At 41.6% G+C, this 17,932-nt stretch overlaps 1 protein-coding gene across 1 annotated transcript in view; it reads right to left on the bottom strand.

Moving 5' to 3' along the window:
• Nucleotides 1-17,932, bottom strand: part of FERMT1 (FERM domain containing kindlin 1) — a 134,068-nt gene that overhangs the window by 93,812 nt on the left and 22,324 nt on the right. The window contains exon 2 of the mRNA XM_069768820.1: nucleotides 8,904-9,063. Within this exon, the coding sequence (XP_069624921.1) occupies nucleotides 8,904-9,054 (151 nt within the window). The 5' untranslated portion in view covers nucleotides 9,055-9,063. The remainder of the gene's footprint in view (nucleotides 1-8,903; nucleotides 9,064-17,932) is intronic.

Here is a 17,932-nt window from a genome sequence, read left to right as displayed (position 1 = left end):
TAGTACACCCTGCTGTAGTGGTGCTTTAATACAATCATTCTCCATACAGCATCATGTTATAGGAAGCACATACCCTGTTCTGCTCATTCCATGATTGCCGGCAAGTTTATTTGGGCTGCTAGTAAGGAACAAGCATTGTTCTGAACACTTTTTTGCTGATTATCAGACCATCTAAATGTACTATTAGAGAATATCCATTCTTACCTTTAACCGTCAAGTCAATATTTAATAGAATTGAATTTATTGAGTATTTTGACTCATACTTAAATTTAAGAGCACAATAGTTTAATCCAAATAAGTCAAACTCTGACCCGTGTGTCAAATCTGGCCTGCATGGTGAGTATACTTGGCCTCAGATGTCAGGCTGGTCCCTCGGGTTTATTTGCATGGCATTGCACTTTCAACTATGTTGGCATCCAAGATGCTGATACAGTTGAAAGCAATGATGGCGGAAGGAGCATCAGTTGACACTTCCTCTCCAAACATCCATCTTCTGTCTCTGACATCTCAGTGCAGCGGGTGCAATGACATCATTACAGCGCACTTGCTGTCTTGAGATGTATAGAGGAATTTAAGACACCATGAAGAGACCGGTGCAACGGGTGGGAACGGGTAGCAGTGATTATATTTTTTTAACCCCTTCACGGGTTATGATGTATTATTACATCATTTGCCGTGTCTTCTCGCTTAATGTGGGCTCCGACGTTGATCCCGCAACTTTTCCACCACATGACAGACAATTTCATCAGCTGATATGTGCCCCTATCAGCCGCGGGTGGAATCGCGATCCACTCTCGGCTGTTAACATTTTAAATGCCACTGTCGATCTCTGACAGCAGCATTTAACATGACTGCATCAGAAGCGCGTCACATGTCTACGGGGCACAGATAGGTTGGAATAACAGTATCCAGAACAAGAAAAGTAACAGCGCACTCTCCGGTGTTGAGCAAAAAGCGATTTATTCACATGAAATCATGCGGTGCAGGGAGGGTGGTGAAACAAATACGGATGACAGCTGTTTCGTGCTGCAAGCACTTCAACTGGATCTGTTGAAGTGCTTGCAGCACGAAACAGCTGTCATCCGTATGTGTTTCACCACCCTCCCTGCACCGCATGATTTCATGTGAATAAATCGCTTTTTGCTCAACACCGGTGAGTGCGCTGTTACTTTTCTTGTTCTGGATACTCTTATACAAATTGTTTTTTTCATGAAGCAGCACCCAGGTGGAGCTTGTATAGCGATTACTTTTTTTCTATTGTGACTAAAGGCTTATACGGTGTGGCATTCAATACCCCTGAAGGGTCTAACGTATAACGGCTGTGCGATTGCAATATTTCTGGACTGTGGACTAGGTTGGAATAACAACCTGGGGTCTGCAGAATACCCCAATGGTTGTCATTGACGATCTGCTATGAGCGCCACCTCGTGGCCGGCGCTCATAGTGGAAGATCAATTCTGTTACACATAGCAGGGTTGAAGTCCTGCAATTTGTAGCACAAATGATCAGACGATTGCAGCTTCAAGTCTCCTAAGGAAACTATTGAAGCAAGCAAAAAGTTTCAAAAAAAATGTTTTTAAAAACATAATTTTTTTTTTAGTATAAAAGTTCAAATCACCCCCCTTTTGCCCCATTCAAAGTAAAACAATAAAAAAAAAAGAAAAAATACACATTTTTGATATTGCCGCATTCAGAAACACCAGATCTATCAAAATATGACAAGAAATAATCTGATCGGTAAACAGTGTAATGAGAAAAAAAACAAAAATGCCAGAATTACAATTTTTTGGTCACCACAACATTGCAATAAAATGTAATAACAGGCAAACAAAACATTACATCTAACCCAAAATGATATAGCTAAAAATATCAGCTCAGTGCGCAAAAAATAAGCCCTCACCCAGCCCCAGATCCAGAAAAAGGAGATGCTACGGGTCTCAGAAAATGGCGACATTTTTTTTTAACAAACTTTGCATTTTTTCTTTACCACTTAAATAAAAAAAAGCCCTATACATGTTTGATATTTGCAAACTTGTAATGACCTGGAGAATCATAATGGTAGGTCAGTTTTAGCATTTAGTGAATATGGTAAAAATAAATAAACAATTGTGGAATTGCACTTTTTTTTGCAATTTCACCACACTTGGATTTTTTTTCTGGTTTTCCAGTACATTATGTTGTAAAATCAATGGTGTCACTGAAAAGTACAACTCCTCCTGTAAAAAAACAAGCCTGCACATGGTCATATTGACATAACAATTAAAAAAATGTTATGTCTTTGAGAAGAAGGGGAGAGAAAAACTAAAACAAAAAACGTAAAATGGCCTTGGGATGGAGGAGATAATGTGGGGTCCATTATATAGTATGTAGCATTATGTGAGGTGTATTATGCTGTATGAAGCACTATGTGGGACCCATTGTACTATATGGAGCACTATGTGGTGCCCTTATACTAATGAGTACTATGTGGTGCCATTATACTGTATGGAGAAGTATATGGGGCCATTATAACATTATAATATATGTAGCACTATGTGGGGCCATTATACTGTATGGAGCACTATGTGGGGCCATTATACTGTATGGAGGACTATGTGGGGACATTATACTGTATGGAGGACTATGTGGGGGCCATTATACAGTATGGTGGGCTGTGTGGGAATTCCAGTTGGAGAATCATACTGTGATGAGGTCACCATTCTTTGGGGGATTGAGGGAGGGAGGTACAGTAGGTGGTATAATACTGTGTTTGGTGGCACTTTTGTTGGCATAATACTCTGCTATCTGTATTATTCAAAGTTTTTTTTTATGCTTTTTTATGCTTTGTTATAATATATCTAAATTTGCCCATTGGGCCATGTGCTTTTTACTGCTCTTATATAACATATTATGTTATTCCAATATTTTAGTCTAAGCTCTGTTAATTAAAATGTACTGTTTGTGGGAACACCTCTTTAAGTTTGTTTCCATATGAAAAAGTTAATTGTTATATTTGATGATAGGGAAAAGCTTCCTCAATTGTGGACATTTTTTGAGCTAGCTTTTATTTTTGCCCCTCTGTGAATTTGAGTTTGACATCCCTTGATTAATCCCTCAAGAGAATGTGAAAAAAGTCCTATTTGTAGGAGCAAGGTATAGCAGACTCCGGAACTTTCTGTGGGTCCTAGCTATATCATATTTTCTCAATAGTCATTACAGCATTGAAACATTTAGATTGATTGGCTCCTCTGTCACGGCGACGGCCCTTAGAGGAATAAAAATCTTAAAAAAACACACAAAAACCTAACAAAGTTTAAATCTTCCCATTTTAGATCTTCCCAAGTTTAGATCTTCCCATCTTTAAAGTCCAAACTATTTAAAGATTATATTATTCTTCCCTGCCAAAGCAAAAAGGTAATACAATGCAATGAAAACTTGATCCCCCTCTTTTCTCTGTCTCCTCTATTGGATAAACTATAAACAGATCTGACTTTCAGCACCATCTCTGTTGAGGACACTCAATTATGCACATTGTTTCCTGACATTAGCCCCACATTACTGCAAAACACTAGTATCTGTTCGCTGTCACCACCGTCATGTCCTCCATCTATCTGAGTCTGAATCTTTCCAAAACTGAACTTGTGTTTCTTCCTTCTTGTAATCCAGCTAACCCTGATATTTCCCATCCATTTGTGTGGTACTTCTTTCCAATTACACACTATCGGATGTCACTTGCAACTCAAAAACCACTCCAGAATCTACCATTTTTGTACTTTTGAGGCCAGAATGTCAGGTGTAAATTACTTAAAAAAGTCGCAAACTATTTACGCCTCTGTGAGTTGTGCAACAATTTTGTGACTTTGTGGGTTTTCATGCCAGTTTCTCCCATCTCTGCCACAGTGAGCAGAGCTAGGGCAGGATGAGGGGGGCTGTGGGAGCGTGATGCCACAGCTCATCTACTTCATGACAAGCCATGGCATTTCCTACGGCAAAAATCTTATTCCATTCAGGGAATGGAGAAAAATTTGTGGCGTGGAGCATGGAGGTATACGCTGCTCATCAGACACTCCTCATTCATGAAGAGGCACACATCTCTTCATGGAAGAGGAGAATCTGACTTTATCATGCCCCCACTTCAAGACCGGCCCAAAATTCGCCGGTCTTGATGAATTCGGACCACGCTGTTGCTCTGATTCATTCTCATTTTAGCTACTGAAACTTAAAACTATGAAGTCTACCTATCACTAAACTCTCTCCAATCTATGTTGAAATTATCAGCATGGCTTATATTTCTTTCCATCCGCTACACTGATAGCTCCTCCCTGTGCCAGTTACTGCAGTGGTTGCTCATCTACTACAGAATACAATTTAAAGCAAACCTGTCACCAGTTTTGGCTGATGTTAGAAACGACCATCACCTTTCAGGGCTGATTTATAGTATTCTATGATGCTGTATATCTGCTCCAAACCTGACCTTTAAGAGAAGAAAAATAACTTTTTATTATACTCATCTGTGGGGCAGTCAGGTCCGAGGGTTGTCGCAGGTCTTGGTCCGGCACTTCCCACCTTCTTATGATCACCGTCCTCCTGATTGCTTTATGTGGATGATGTGTTCCTACGTCATCCACACAATCGCCTCGGCTTTGTGCTCCTGCGCAGGCGTACTTTTCTGACCCATTGAGGGCAGAGCAAAGTACTGCAGTGTGCAGGTGCTGGGAAAGGTCAAAGAGCCCCAGCGTATGCACACTGCAGTACTTTGCTCTGCCCTCAATAGGTCAGAAAAGTATGCTGCGCAGGAGCACGATGTCAAGGAGATTGTGTGGATGATGAAGGGACCCGTCATCCACATGAAGCAAATAGGAGGAAGGCGATCGTAAGAAGATGGGAGGTGTCGGACCAAGACCAGCGATACCCTTTGGACCGGACCACCCTACAGATGAGTACAATAAAAGTTATTTTTCTTCTCTTATAGGTCGGGTTGGGGGCAGATATATAGCATTGTAGAATGCTGTATATCAGCCCTGAAAGGTGGTGGCCTTATTTTAAATCGGTCAAAACTGGTGACAGGTGCCCTTTAAACTTCTTCTTCTGCTTATGCTCTAAGACTAGAAAAACAAGGGGGTCAATACAAGCCCAATAAGGTCTTATTTGATAAATAAGTGAAGGATTTAGATGATGCGATCACCTTGGGAGGTTGTGTGAATCACAACAAAAGTTTGTGCTTTGGAAGGTAGTTGTGCCAGCTGCTCCAATTCCAACAGGTTGGGAAATCCAACAAAGTAATCAAATAGAAGGACAAAAGTTGGTAAATCTCTGGTGGTTTTATATTCAAAATAAAGATCCCATATGTGGTTTCAGATCATCTATGCGGTTTTATCTCAACATGTTTCAAAGTTAGCACAAAATAGTTGTGGTTCTCCTGATTAAGAAGTGTACTAACTCTGAAACACGTTGAGATAAAACTGCATAGATGATCTGGAACTGCATTTGAGATTTTTATTGTGAACACAGAACTAGCAGCCCATAGTTATCAGCTTTTTTTCCTACTACTTGAATGCTGTAAGACTAACATCCTAAGTAATCTGAACCTACAACATTGTTGATGACTTGATGACTTTTTTTAAAATGTGGTGTCCAGGTTGGGCTGGAGACTGAGACTGAGTCTCCAGCTTGAGAGAAGACTTAATAGCTGTCTACAAAGATCTCAAGGGCTGTCACATTGTAGAAGGATTGTCCTTATTCCCATTTGCACAAGGAAAGATTAGAAACAATGGGATGAAACTGAATGGGAGGAGACACAGATTAGATATTAAAGAAAAAACTTTTTTGACAATGAGGGTGATCAATGAGTGGAACAGGCTGCCACGAGAGGTGGCGAGTTCTCCTTCAATGGAAGTCTTCAAACAAAGACTGGACAGACATCTGTCTGGAATGATTTAGTGAATCCTGCTTTGAGTAGGGGGTTGGACTAGATGACCCAGGAGGTCCCTTCCAACTCTAACATTCTATGATTCTATGATTCATCTCCAGAATTTTTCAAGAAACCACCGGAGACTAGACGGAGGTGGACATGACTTGGGGATGGGTGGACTGAGAACTCCTGCAGCTTTTGTTTGTATTGCGGTGTAGATTTTAAACAATAGTGTTGTTGCTTTAAGAGGAAGGAGTTTAGATGTTTGTGCCTGGTGTATTACTGTGAGGAGGGTGGGGCTTATATAGGGGAGGCAACTCTGGCTCTCCCTCTTTCTCTCACAGGATGGACAGGAGGGAACATTACCTGCCCTCCCGCCCTGTTTATAATCTCTGTCCTTAAACTTTTTAATTATTGCTTGTATAATGATAAATGCTTTATTGTATTTTTGAATTTGTCATTGTATATCTTGTACCAGGTTCAATTGTATATTGGCTATAAAGAGTTATTATTTGCAGTAACCTTCTAAGCCCAAGGGAAGGGCAATCCTTCAGCCATGGTTCCCTGGAGGTTTCCTCCACAGGGGTTTTTTCCTCTCCTGAGCGCTGTAGGATGACTCTTTGTGAGTCGGGGGTTTGCCAAGTTTAGTCCCATTAATGCTTTTGCAGGGACTCCTAGTTTTTAAGTTTACAAAAATGATTTAATTATTTAAAAAAAAAAGGCGTCAAATGAGACTTGGAATTTATAACCCGTCACGGCTTTGCGGTTTAGGAGTCAGGTGGAAGTTGCAGACAAGTTAAGGTGGACTCATTTTAACTAATAGAGGATGGCTTTGGTGGCCAGCCTCAAGGACGTTGTAATGGTAACATCGATCCGGGGCGGGCACAGGGTTAAGCACAGGAGTGAGGATAATAGGGTCATTGGTGCCCTGAAAGTTTACTGGCTCTGCTTGAATGGCAAGCCAGTGCATGCCGCCCCTTTATGGCTGTCTGTCCTGGTGCTGTATGTCAGACAGCTGGGGATATCGCAGTACTTGTGAATCCCAATGTACTAGCACTCCACCTGACTCCTACTGTGATTATTTAATCCTGTGATTTGAATAAAAGCTGTGGCCATTTTGACAACCAAAATAATGTGTTTTGTGTATTTATTTTAGTACCTAGGTTTACAGTAGTTATGGTGGTTTTAAGAAGGAGTGGGGTCCATCCCATATCCAAAAGTCATGTGCTGCACCAGGTCTTTACAATGTATTATCCCCAGACGCTGTGGTTAATCCCCAGTGTCCACAGTTTAAGGCTAAGTTCACACTAAGTGTTTTTGCTGCATGTTTTAATGCTTTTTTTATACTAATTTTCAGCTGCTTTTCAACAGTATCAGCAAAGTCTATGAGATTTCAGAAATCTCACGCACACACATTGTTTTTTTGTCATCGGCATTTTGTGCTTTGCATGGTTTTTTGGACATAGAGCACTTCTTTCAGTGTTTTTCAGCAAGTTTCATCCATTGAGTTGAATGAAAAAAAAAAAAACACATGACAAAAAGGCACCCAAACAGCATCAAAAACGCCACCAAAAATGCAGCAAAAGCTGGTTTGGTACAGAAAAAAAACACACAACTAAAACGCCCAGTGTGAACTTAGCCTAAAACAATTCTTTAGGCAGAACGATCACATCACTGTGCTGATAAAACTTTTCTCTCTTCTCATTTCCTACATTTTCCTAGTAATTTAGCCCTTCTATCATCTGTTCACATTAACTGCTCTCAGTAGCACTTTGTATCTCGACATATACAGATACTGTCTGGTATCCAGTTCATGGAATAAATTCCCTTATTTATTATAAAGATGTCTGGACCATACACTACAAGCACTTTCCCCTTTTGTGTCACCTCTAGTCCCTCATAGACTGTAAGTTCTTGTTACTAGGGTCCTCAACCCTTGTTAGAATAGCTGAATAATATGTCATTCTGTAATGTCTTATGTTATTTGTACATGCTCCCTCTGAATAGCAAACCGCTGTTGTGAAACATGTTGACGCTCCAGAAACAAAATGATTATTTTCATTAATATTAAATTTTGCTGTAACATACAGCTGTTGAAACTACTATAATCTTAAAATGAACATTGAGTGTTTAACGTAAGAAACACGAGCAAACACTGGGATAAAGTATACATGACATATAATAGTACCTGACATTTAGAAGGTGTACATGTCATTTCCTTTCATGCCTTAGGCCCAGAGAGATTAACTAACCTCTAAAATACAAAATGGTATTAAAAGCTGACTTTATTGTGTGAAAAAAATTACCTTGAGGCCACTAATTCCTTTTGGTAAAACAATACTAAAAATACATAAACTTTGAGACACTCAACGAGTACATTGTTATTCTAAATATAAAGACTCAACATGGTTCATCGTGGTATTGATGAGTCTCAATCCATTGTGAACATATAACCCCTAAAATATACTTTTAATAGAAATTCTAAAATAACGCCCAGGGAAACCCTCAATGCAAAAAATTAGTGATAAACATACAGATAATTTTGAAATATACTAAGTTAATGACTGTTTCGGTAATCCATATTTTGAGACAATCACAAGAACTCCAATAGGGAGCCACTATCTTTGTCTACTCCTACATACACATAAAATACGGGGATGAGTTGAAGGCTAGCAGGAGAGACAAGTAGACTAGATAAGCTCTACAGGAGATATCACAGGTACTACCACACACAGCCTAGGACGCCAGACGTGTCCACTAAAACATCATTGTACAGTTAAATCATTTTGTTAAACCATTGAAGTCAATGAGAGACAATCAGTTTTGTAGTGGATATCAAATAGGTTTAGTTCCTCCTATGACTAGCACAAAACATTTTTTTTTTACAATGTAAAAATAAAAAATAAATAGACAAATCCTAAATGGCCAACATTGGTCTTGTATGGAAATTTTGAACAACCACCAGCTCTTGCGTCATCCAGTAGTAAATGTGGTATAGTGATACAATACTTACCAATTTGTTCAACCAGTTTGAACATTACTCCACCAATATGAAGATCTCCAGACACTCTTATTGTGACATCAAGATTCTCGAATTCGTTCTGTTGATCCACGGTCACACATAGTTCCCATGATGCCGGTCCAACAGCGGCTGTGTGAGTCATTGTGGAAAGCTCAAAGGGGTAGAAAGAAAACATGTTATAAGCCATATGCCTACATTAAGAGTCTGAAGCCACATAGACACCTGAAGACATGTTGCATGGCATCACAATATGTATGAATGATGGTCTTAAAACAATATGTAGGAAATTTCATTGCTGTGGATTTACGGCTCGTTCAGATGAGCGGATTAAACGGATGTGCGCTGTCTGAGTAAAAATCAGACAGATCACTGAACAAGTGTAATTCAATAGCGCTGTACAGATAACAGTTTTTCACACTTGTTCTGTGTGAAAAAAAATTGCAGCATGCACTCTTCTCTTCCAGGAATAAGATGAAAATCGCCTATGCAAGTCTATGGATGCGCAAAAACAATTGACACTTCTGTTTATGGATCATCTGTGGAGCATCCGATTTTTACGGATACATCGCCATTATTAACCTAGGAATTTGTATTTGATCATGTACATTTTAAAATGTGAAGGTATAAAAACCAGCCCAATTAACATTTCTGCACAGCAAAAGCTTTAGAAAATAGTAGAGAAAACTAGAGGACATGGAGGTCACCCACTCATACTCCATACAGATGTAATTCTTGGTCAGCTTTGGATTTAGGACTCCAGTGATGCAAAGCAACCGAGATGGCCATGATATGTGGACATACAGTACAGACCAAAAGTTTGGGCACACCTTCTCACTTAACCCCTTCATGACCCAGCCTATTTTGACCTTAAAGACCTTGCCGTTTTTTGCAATTCTGACCAGTGTCCCTTTATGAGGTAATAACTCAGGAAAGCTTCAACGGATCCTAGCGGTTCTGAGATTGTTTTTTCGTGACATATTGGGCTTCATGTTAGTGAAAAACACCAAAAAAGGACACATTCAAGAAAAAACACCAAAAACAGGCAAAGATGCTTACCTGTCTAAACAGGCCTCAATACAAATGCACAAGCAGGGTGCAGCGGACCCAAACAAAATAGCAAATGCACAGGTGCGATACCTAATGAAACAGCCAGCCTTCAATAAGGGTTTGGCCGTGTGGTACACCAATGCACTAAGATAAAATACTCTGTATGTGGCGTGTTCACACAAGGAATGCAAAGCGTCTGGCTGCAGCCTATTAATGACGCCATATGGCGGGCTGCCCAGTGCTAAAATGCATCCTGTGTGAACAGAGGCCACAGTGTACAGAACAATTCGGGCCCAGCTGCACCCTGCAAAAAATATACGTGCAAAAAAACATATAAATATATGTAAGGTCTTAGTTGATATTAGGGCCATAATATGGAAGCTGGCAACCCACGCCAAGGGTCCTTACGTATTGCCAGTCCTACTCTAACATGAAAAACACCAAAAAAGGACACATTCAAGAAAAAACACCAAAAACAGGCAAAGATGCTTACCTGTCTAAACAGGCCTCAATACAAATGCACAAGCAGGGTGCAGCGGACCCAAACAAAATAGCAAATGCACAGGTGCGATACCTAATGAAACAGCCAGCCTTCAATAAGGGTTTGGCCGTGTGGTACACCAATGCACTAAGATAAAATACTCTGTATGTGGCGTGTTCACACAAGGAATGCAAAGCGTCTGGCTGCAGCCTATTAATGACGCCATATGGCGGGCTGCCCAGTGCTAAAATGCATCCTGTGTGAACAGAGGCCACAGTGTACAGAACAATTCGGGCCCAGCTGCACCCTGCAAAAAATATACGTGCAAAAAAACATATAAATATATGTAAGGTCTTAGTTGATATTAGGGCCATAATATGGAAGCTGGCAACCCACGCCAAGGGTCCTTACGTATTGCCAGTCCTACTCTAACATGAAAAACACCAAAAAAGGACACATTCAAGAAAAAACACCAAAAACAGGCAAAGATGCTTACCTGTCTAAACAGGCCTCAATACAAATGCACAAGCAGGGTGCAGCGGACCCAAACAAAATAGCAAATGCACAGGTGCGATACCTAATGAAACAGCCAGCCTTCAATAAGGGTTTGGCCGTGTGGTACACCAATGCACTAAGATAAAATACTCTGTATGTGGCGTGTTCACACAAGGAATGCAAAGCGTCTGGCTGCAGCCTATTAATGACGCCATATGGCGGGCTGCCCAGTGCTAAAATGCATCCTGTGTGAACAGAGGCCACAGTGTACAGAACAATTCGGGCCCAGCTGCACCCTGCAAAAAATATACGTGCAAAAAAACATATAAATATATGTAAGGTCTTAGTTGATATTAGGGCCATAATATGGAAGCTGGCAACCCACGCCAAGGGTCCTTACGTATTGCCAGTCCTACTCTAACATGAAAAACACCAAAAAAGGACACATTCAAGAAAAAACACCAAAAACAGGCAAAGATGCTTACCTGTCTAAACAGGCCTCAATACAAATGCACAAGCAGGGTGCAGCGGACCCAAACAAAATAGCAAATGCACAGGTGCGATACCTAATGAAACAGCCAGCCTTCATGTTTTTCATGTTAGAGTAGGACTGGCAATACGTAAGGACCCTTGGCGTGGGTTGCCAGCTTCCATATTATGGCCCTAATATCAACTAAGACCTTACATATATTTATATGTTTTTTTGCACGTATATTTTTTGCAGGGTGCAGCTGGGCCCGAATTGTTCTGTACACTGTGGCCTCTGTTCACACAGGATGCATTTTAGCACTGGGCAGCCCGCCATATGGCGTCATTAATAGGCTGCAGCCAGACGCTTTGCATTCCTTGTGTGAACACGCCACATACAGAGTATTTTATCTTAGTGCATTGGTGTACCACACGGCCAAACCCTTATTGAAGGCTGGCTGTTTCATTAGGTATCGCACCTGTGCATTTGCTATTTTGTTTGGGTCCGCTGCACCCTGCTTGTGCATTTGTATTGAGGCCTGTTTAGACAGGTAAGCATCTTTGCCTGTTTTTGGTGTTTTTTCTTGAATGTGTCCTTTTTTGGTGTTTTTCATGTTAGAGTAGGACTGGCAATACGTAAGGACCCTTGGCGTGGGTTGCCAGCTTCCATATTATGGCCCTAATATCAACTAAGACCTTACATATATTTATATGTTTTTTTGCACGTATATTTTTTGCAGGGTGCAGCTGGGCCCGAATTGTTCTGTACACTGTGGCCTCTGTTCACACAGGATGCATTTTAGCACTGGGCAGCCCGCCATATGGCGTCATTAATAGGCTGCAGCCAGACGCTTTGCATTCCTTGTGTGAACACGCCACATACAGAGTATTTTATCTTAGTGCATTGGTGTACCACACGGCCAAACCCTTATTGAAGGCTGGCTGTTTCATTAGGTATCGCACCTGTGCATTTGCTATTTTGTTTGGGTCCGCTGCACCCTGCTTGTGCATTTGTATTGAGGCCTGTTTAGACAGGTAAGCATCTTTGCCTGTTTTTGGTGTTTTTTCTTGAATGTGTCCTTTTTTGGTGTTTTTCATGTTAGAGTAGGACTGGCAATACGTAAGGACCCTTGGCGTGGGTTGCCAGCTTCCATATTATGGCCCTAATATCAACTAAGACCTTACATATATTTATATGTTTTTTTGCACGTATATTTTTTGCAGGGTGCAGCTGGGCCCGAATTGTTCTGTACACTGTGGCCTCTGTTCACACAGGATGCATTTTAGCACTGGGCAGCCCGCCATATGGCGTCATTAATAGGCTGCAGCCAGACGCTTTGCATTCCTTGTGTGAACACGCCACATACAGAGTATTTTATCTTAGTGCATTGGTGTACCACACGGCCAAACCCTTATTGAAGGCTGGCTGTTTCATTAGGTATCGCACCTGTGCATTTGCTATTTTGTTTGGGTCCGCTGCACCCTGCTTGTGCATTTGTATTGAGGCCTGTTTAGACAGGTAAGCATCTTTGCCTGTTTTTGGTGTTTTTTCTTGAATGTGTCCTTTTTTGGTGTTTTTCATGTTAGAGTAGGACTGGCAATACGTAAGGACCCTTGGCGTGGGTTGCCAGCTTCCATATTATGGCCCTAATATCAACTAAGACCTTACATATATTTATATGTTTTTTTGCACGTATATTTTTTGCAGGGTGCAGCTGGGCCCGAATTGTTCTGTACACTGTGGCCTCTGTTCACACAGGATGCATTTTAGCACTGGGCAGCCCGCCATATGGCGTCATTAATAGGCTGCAGCCAGACGCTTTGCATTCCTTGTGTGAACACGCCACATACAGAGTATTTTATCTTAGTGCATTGGTGTACCACACGGCCAAACCCTTATTGAAGGCTGGCTGTTTCATTAGGTATCGCACCTGTGCATTTGCTATTTTGTTTGGGTCCGCTGCACCCTGCTTGTGCATTTGTATTGAGGCCTGTTTAGACAGGTAAGCATCTTTGCCTGTTTTTGGTGTTTTTTCTTGAATGTGTCCTTTTTTGGTGTTTTTCATGTTAGAGTAGGACTGGCAATACGTAAGGACCCTTGGCGTGGGTTGCCAGCTTCCATATTATGGCCCTAATATCAACTAAGACCTTACATATATTTATATGTTTTTTTGCACGTATATTTTTTGCAGGGTGCAGCTGGGCCCGAATTGTTCTGTACACTGTGGCCTCTGTTCACACAGGATGCATTTTAGCACTGGGCAGCCCGCCATATGGCGTCATTAATAGGCTGCAGCCAGACGCTTTGCATTCCTTGTGTGAACACGCCACATACAGAGTATTTTATCTTAGTGCATTGGTGTACCACACGGCCAAACCCTTATTGAAGGCTGGCTGTTTCATTAGGTATCGCACCTGTGCATTTGCTATTTTGTTTGGGTCCGCTGCACCCTGCTTGTGCATTTGTATTGAGGCCTGTTTAGACAGCTTCATGTTAGTGGTAAATTTAGGTCAATTAATTCTGCGTTTATTTGTGATAAAAACGGAAATTTGGCGAAAATTTTGAAAATTTCGCAATTTTCACATTTTGAATTTTTATTCTGTTAAACCAGAGAGTTATGTGACACAAAATAGTTAATAAATAACATTTCCCACATGTATACTTTACATCAGCACAATTTTGGAAACAAAATTTTTTTTTGCTAGGAAGTTATAAGGGTTAAAATTTGACCAGCGATTTCTCATTTTTACAACGAAATTTACAAAACCATTTTTTTTAGGGACCACCTCACATTTGAAGTCAGTTTGAGGGGTCTATATGGCTGAAAATACCCAAAAGTGACACCATTCTAAAAAATGCACCCCTCAAGGTACTCAAAACCACATTCAAGAAGTTTATTAACCCTTCAGGTACTTCACAGCAGCAGAAGCAACATGTAAGGAAAAAATGAACATTTAACTTTTTAGTCACAAAAATTATATTTTAGCAACAATTTTTTTATTTTCCCAATGGTAAAAGGAGAAACTGAACCAGTAAAGTTGTTGTCCAATTTGTCCTGAGTACGCTGATACCTCATATGTGGGGGTAAACCACTGTTTGGGCGCACGGCAGGGCTTGGAAGGGAAGGAGCGCCATTTGACTTTTTGAATGAAAAATTGGCTCCACTCTTTAGCGGACACCAGGTCACGTTTGGAGAGCCCCCGCGTGCCTAAAAATTGGAGCTCCCCCACAGGTGACCCCATTTTGGAAACTAGACGCCCCAAGGAACTTATCTAGATGCATAGTGAGCACTTTGAACCCCCAGGTGCTTCACAAATTGATCCGTAAAAATGAAAAAGTACTTTTTTTTCACAAAAAAATTCTTTTAGCCTCAATTTTTTCATTTTCACATGGGCAACAGGATAAAATGGATCCTAAAATTTGTTTGGCAATTTCTCCTGAGTACACCAATACCTCACATGTGGGGGTAAACCACTGTTTGGGCACATGGTAAAGCTCGGAAGGGAAGGAGCGCCATTTGACTTTTTGAATGAAAAATTATCTCCATCGTTAGCGGACACCATGTCGTGTTTGGAGAGCCCCTGTGTGCCTAAACTTTGGCGCTCCCCCACAAGTGACCCCATTTTGGAAACTAGACCCCCCAAGGAACTTATCTAGATGCCTAGTGAGCACTTTAAACCCTCAGGTGCTTCACAAATTGATCTGTAAAAATGAAAAAGTACTTTTTTTTCAAAAAAAAGTTCTTTTCGCCTCAATTTTTTCATTTTCACATGGGCAGTAGGATAAAATGGATCATAAAATTTATTGGGCAATTTCTCCCGAGTACGCCGATACCTCATATGTGGGGGTAAACCACTGTTTGGGCACACGGCAGGGCTCGGAAGGGAAGGCGCGCCATTTGACTTTTTGAATGGAAAATTAGCTCCAATTGTTAGCGGACACCATGTCGTGTTTGGAGAGCCCCTGTGTGCCTAAACATTGGAGCTCCCCCACAAGTGACCCCATTTTGGAAACTAGACCCCCCAAGGAACTTATCTAGATGCATATTGAGCACTTTGAACCCCCAGGTGCTTCACAGAAGTTTATAATGCAGAGCCATGAAAATAAAAAATAATTTTTCTTTCCTCAAAAATGATTTTTTAGCCTGGAATTTCCTATTTTGCCAAAGGTAATAGGAGAAATTGGACCCCAAATGTTGTTGTCCAGTTTGTCCTGAGTAAGCTGATACCCCATATGTGGGGGTAAACCACTGTTTGGGCGCACGGCAGGGCTCGGAAGGGAAGGCACGCCATTTGGCTTTTTAAATGGAAAATTAGCTCCAATCATTAGCGGACACCATGTCACGTTTGGAGAGCCCCTGTGTGCCTAAACATTGGAGATCCCCCACAAATGACCCCAATTTGGAAACTAGACCCCCAAAGGAACTAATCTAGATGTGTGGTGAGGACTTTAAACCCCCAAGTGCTTCACAGAAGTTTATAACGCAGAGCCATGAAAAAAAAAAAAAAAATTATTTTCTCAAAAATGATCTTTTAGCCTGCAATTTTTTATTTTCCCAAGGGTAACAGGAGAAATTTGACCCCAAAAGTTGTTGTCCAGTTTCTCTTGAGTACGCTGATACCCCATATGTGGGGGTAAACCTCTGTTTGGGCACATGCCGGGGCTCGGAAGTGAAGTAGTGACGTTTTGAAATGCAGACTTTGATGGAATGCTCTGTGGGCGTCACGTTGCGTTTGCAGAGCCCCTGATGTGGCTAAACAGTAGAAACCCCCCACAAGTGACCCCATTTTGGAAACTAGACCCCGAAAGGAACTTATCTAGATGTGTGGTGAGCACTTTGAACCCCCAAGTGCTTCACAGAAGTTTATAATGCAGAGCCGTGAAAATAATAAATACGTTTTCTTTCCTCAAAAATAATTATTTAGCCCAGAATGTTTTAATTTTCCCAAGGGTAACAGGAGAAATTTGACCCCAAAATTTGTTGTCCAGTTTCTCCTGAGTACGGTGATACCCCATATGTGGGGGTAAACTACTGTTTGGGCACATACCGGGGCTCGGAATTGAAGTAGTGACGTTTTGAAAATGCAGACTTTGATGGAATGCTCTGCGGGCGTCACGTTGCGTTTGCAGAGCCCCTGATGTGGCTAAACAGTAGAAACCCCCCACAAAATGACCCCATTTTGGAAACTAGATCCCGAAAGGAACTTATCTAGATGTGTGGTGAGCACTTTGAACCCCCAAGTGCTTCATAGAAGTTTATAATGCAGAGCCGTGAAAATAATAAATACGTTTTCTTTCCTCAAAAATAATTATTTAGCCCAGAATTTTTTATTTTCCCAAGGGTTACAGGAACAATTGGACCCCAAAAGTTGTTGTCCAGTTTCTCCTGAGTATGCTGATACCCCATGTGTGGGGGTAAATCACTGTTTGGGCACACGTCGGGGCTCAGAAGGGAAGTAGTGACTTTTGAAATGCAGACTTTGATGGAATGGTCTGCGGGCGTCACGTTGCGTTTGCAGAGCTCCTGGTGTGCCTAAACAGTAGAAACCCCCCACAAGTGACCCCATTTTAGAAACTAGACCCCCCAAGGAACTTATCTAGATATGTGGTGAGCACTTTGAACCCCCAAGTGCTTCACAGACGTTTACAACGCAGAGCCGTGACATTAAAAAATCATTTTTCTTTCCTCAAAAATTGTTTTAGCAAGCATTTTTTTATTTTCACAAGGGTAACAGGAGAAATTGGACCCCAGTAATTGTTGCGCAGTTTATCCTGAGTATGCTGGTACCCCATATGTGGGGGTAAACCACTGTTTGGGCACACGTCGGGGCTCGGAATTGAGGGAGCACCATTTGACTTTTTGAATACAAGATTGGCTGGAATCAATGGTGGCGCCATGTTGCGTTTGGAGACCCCTGATGTGCCTAAACAGTGGAAACCCCTCAATTCTACCTCCAACACTAACCCCCCCACACCCCTAACCCTAATCCCAACTGTAGCCACAACCCTAATTCCAACCCTAACCCTAAGGCTATGTGCCCACGTTGCGGATTCGTGTGAGATTTTTCAGCATCATTTTTGAAAAATCCGCGGGTAAAAGGCACTGCGTTTTACCTGCGGATTTACCGCGGATTTCCAGTGTTTTTTGTGCGGATTTCACCTGCGGATTCCTATTGAGGAACAGGTGTAAAACGCTGCGGAATCCGCACAAAGAATTGACATGCTGCGGAAAATACAACGCAGCGTTTCCGCGCGGTATTTTCCGCACCATGGGCACAGCGGATTTGGTTTTCCATATGCTTAAATGGAACTGTAAACCTGATGGAACACTGCTGCGAATCCGCAGCGGCCAATCCACTGCGGATCCGCAGCCAAATCCGCACCGTGTGCACATAGCCTAATTCTAAAGGTATGTGCACACGCTGCGGAAAACGCTGCGGATCCGCAGCAGTTTCCCATGAGTTTACAGTTCAATGTAAACCTATGGGAAACAAAAATCGCTGCACACATGCTGCAGAAAAACTGCAC

This window comes from Ranitomeya imitator, chromosome 5 (assembly GCF_032444005.1).
Source record: "Ranitomeya imitator isolate aRanImi1 chromosome 5, aRanImi1.pri, whole genome shotgun sequence".
NCBI classification, from domain to species: domain Eukaryota; kingdom Metazoa; phylum Chordata; class Amphibia; order Anura; family Dendrobatidae; genus Ranitomeya; species Ranitomeya imitator.
This window is presented reverse-complemented; position numbering and strand designations above follow the sequence as displayed.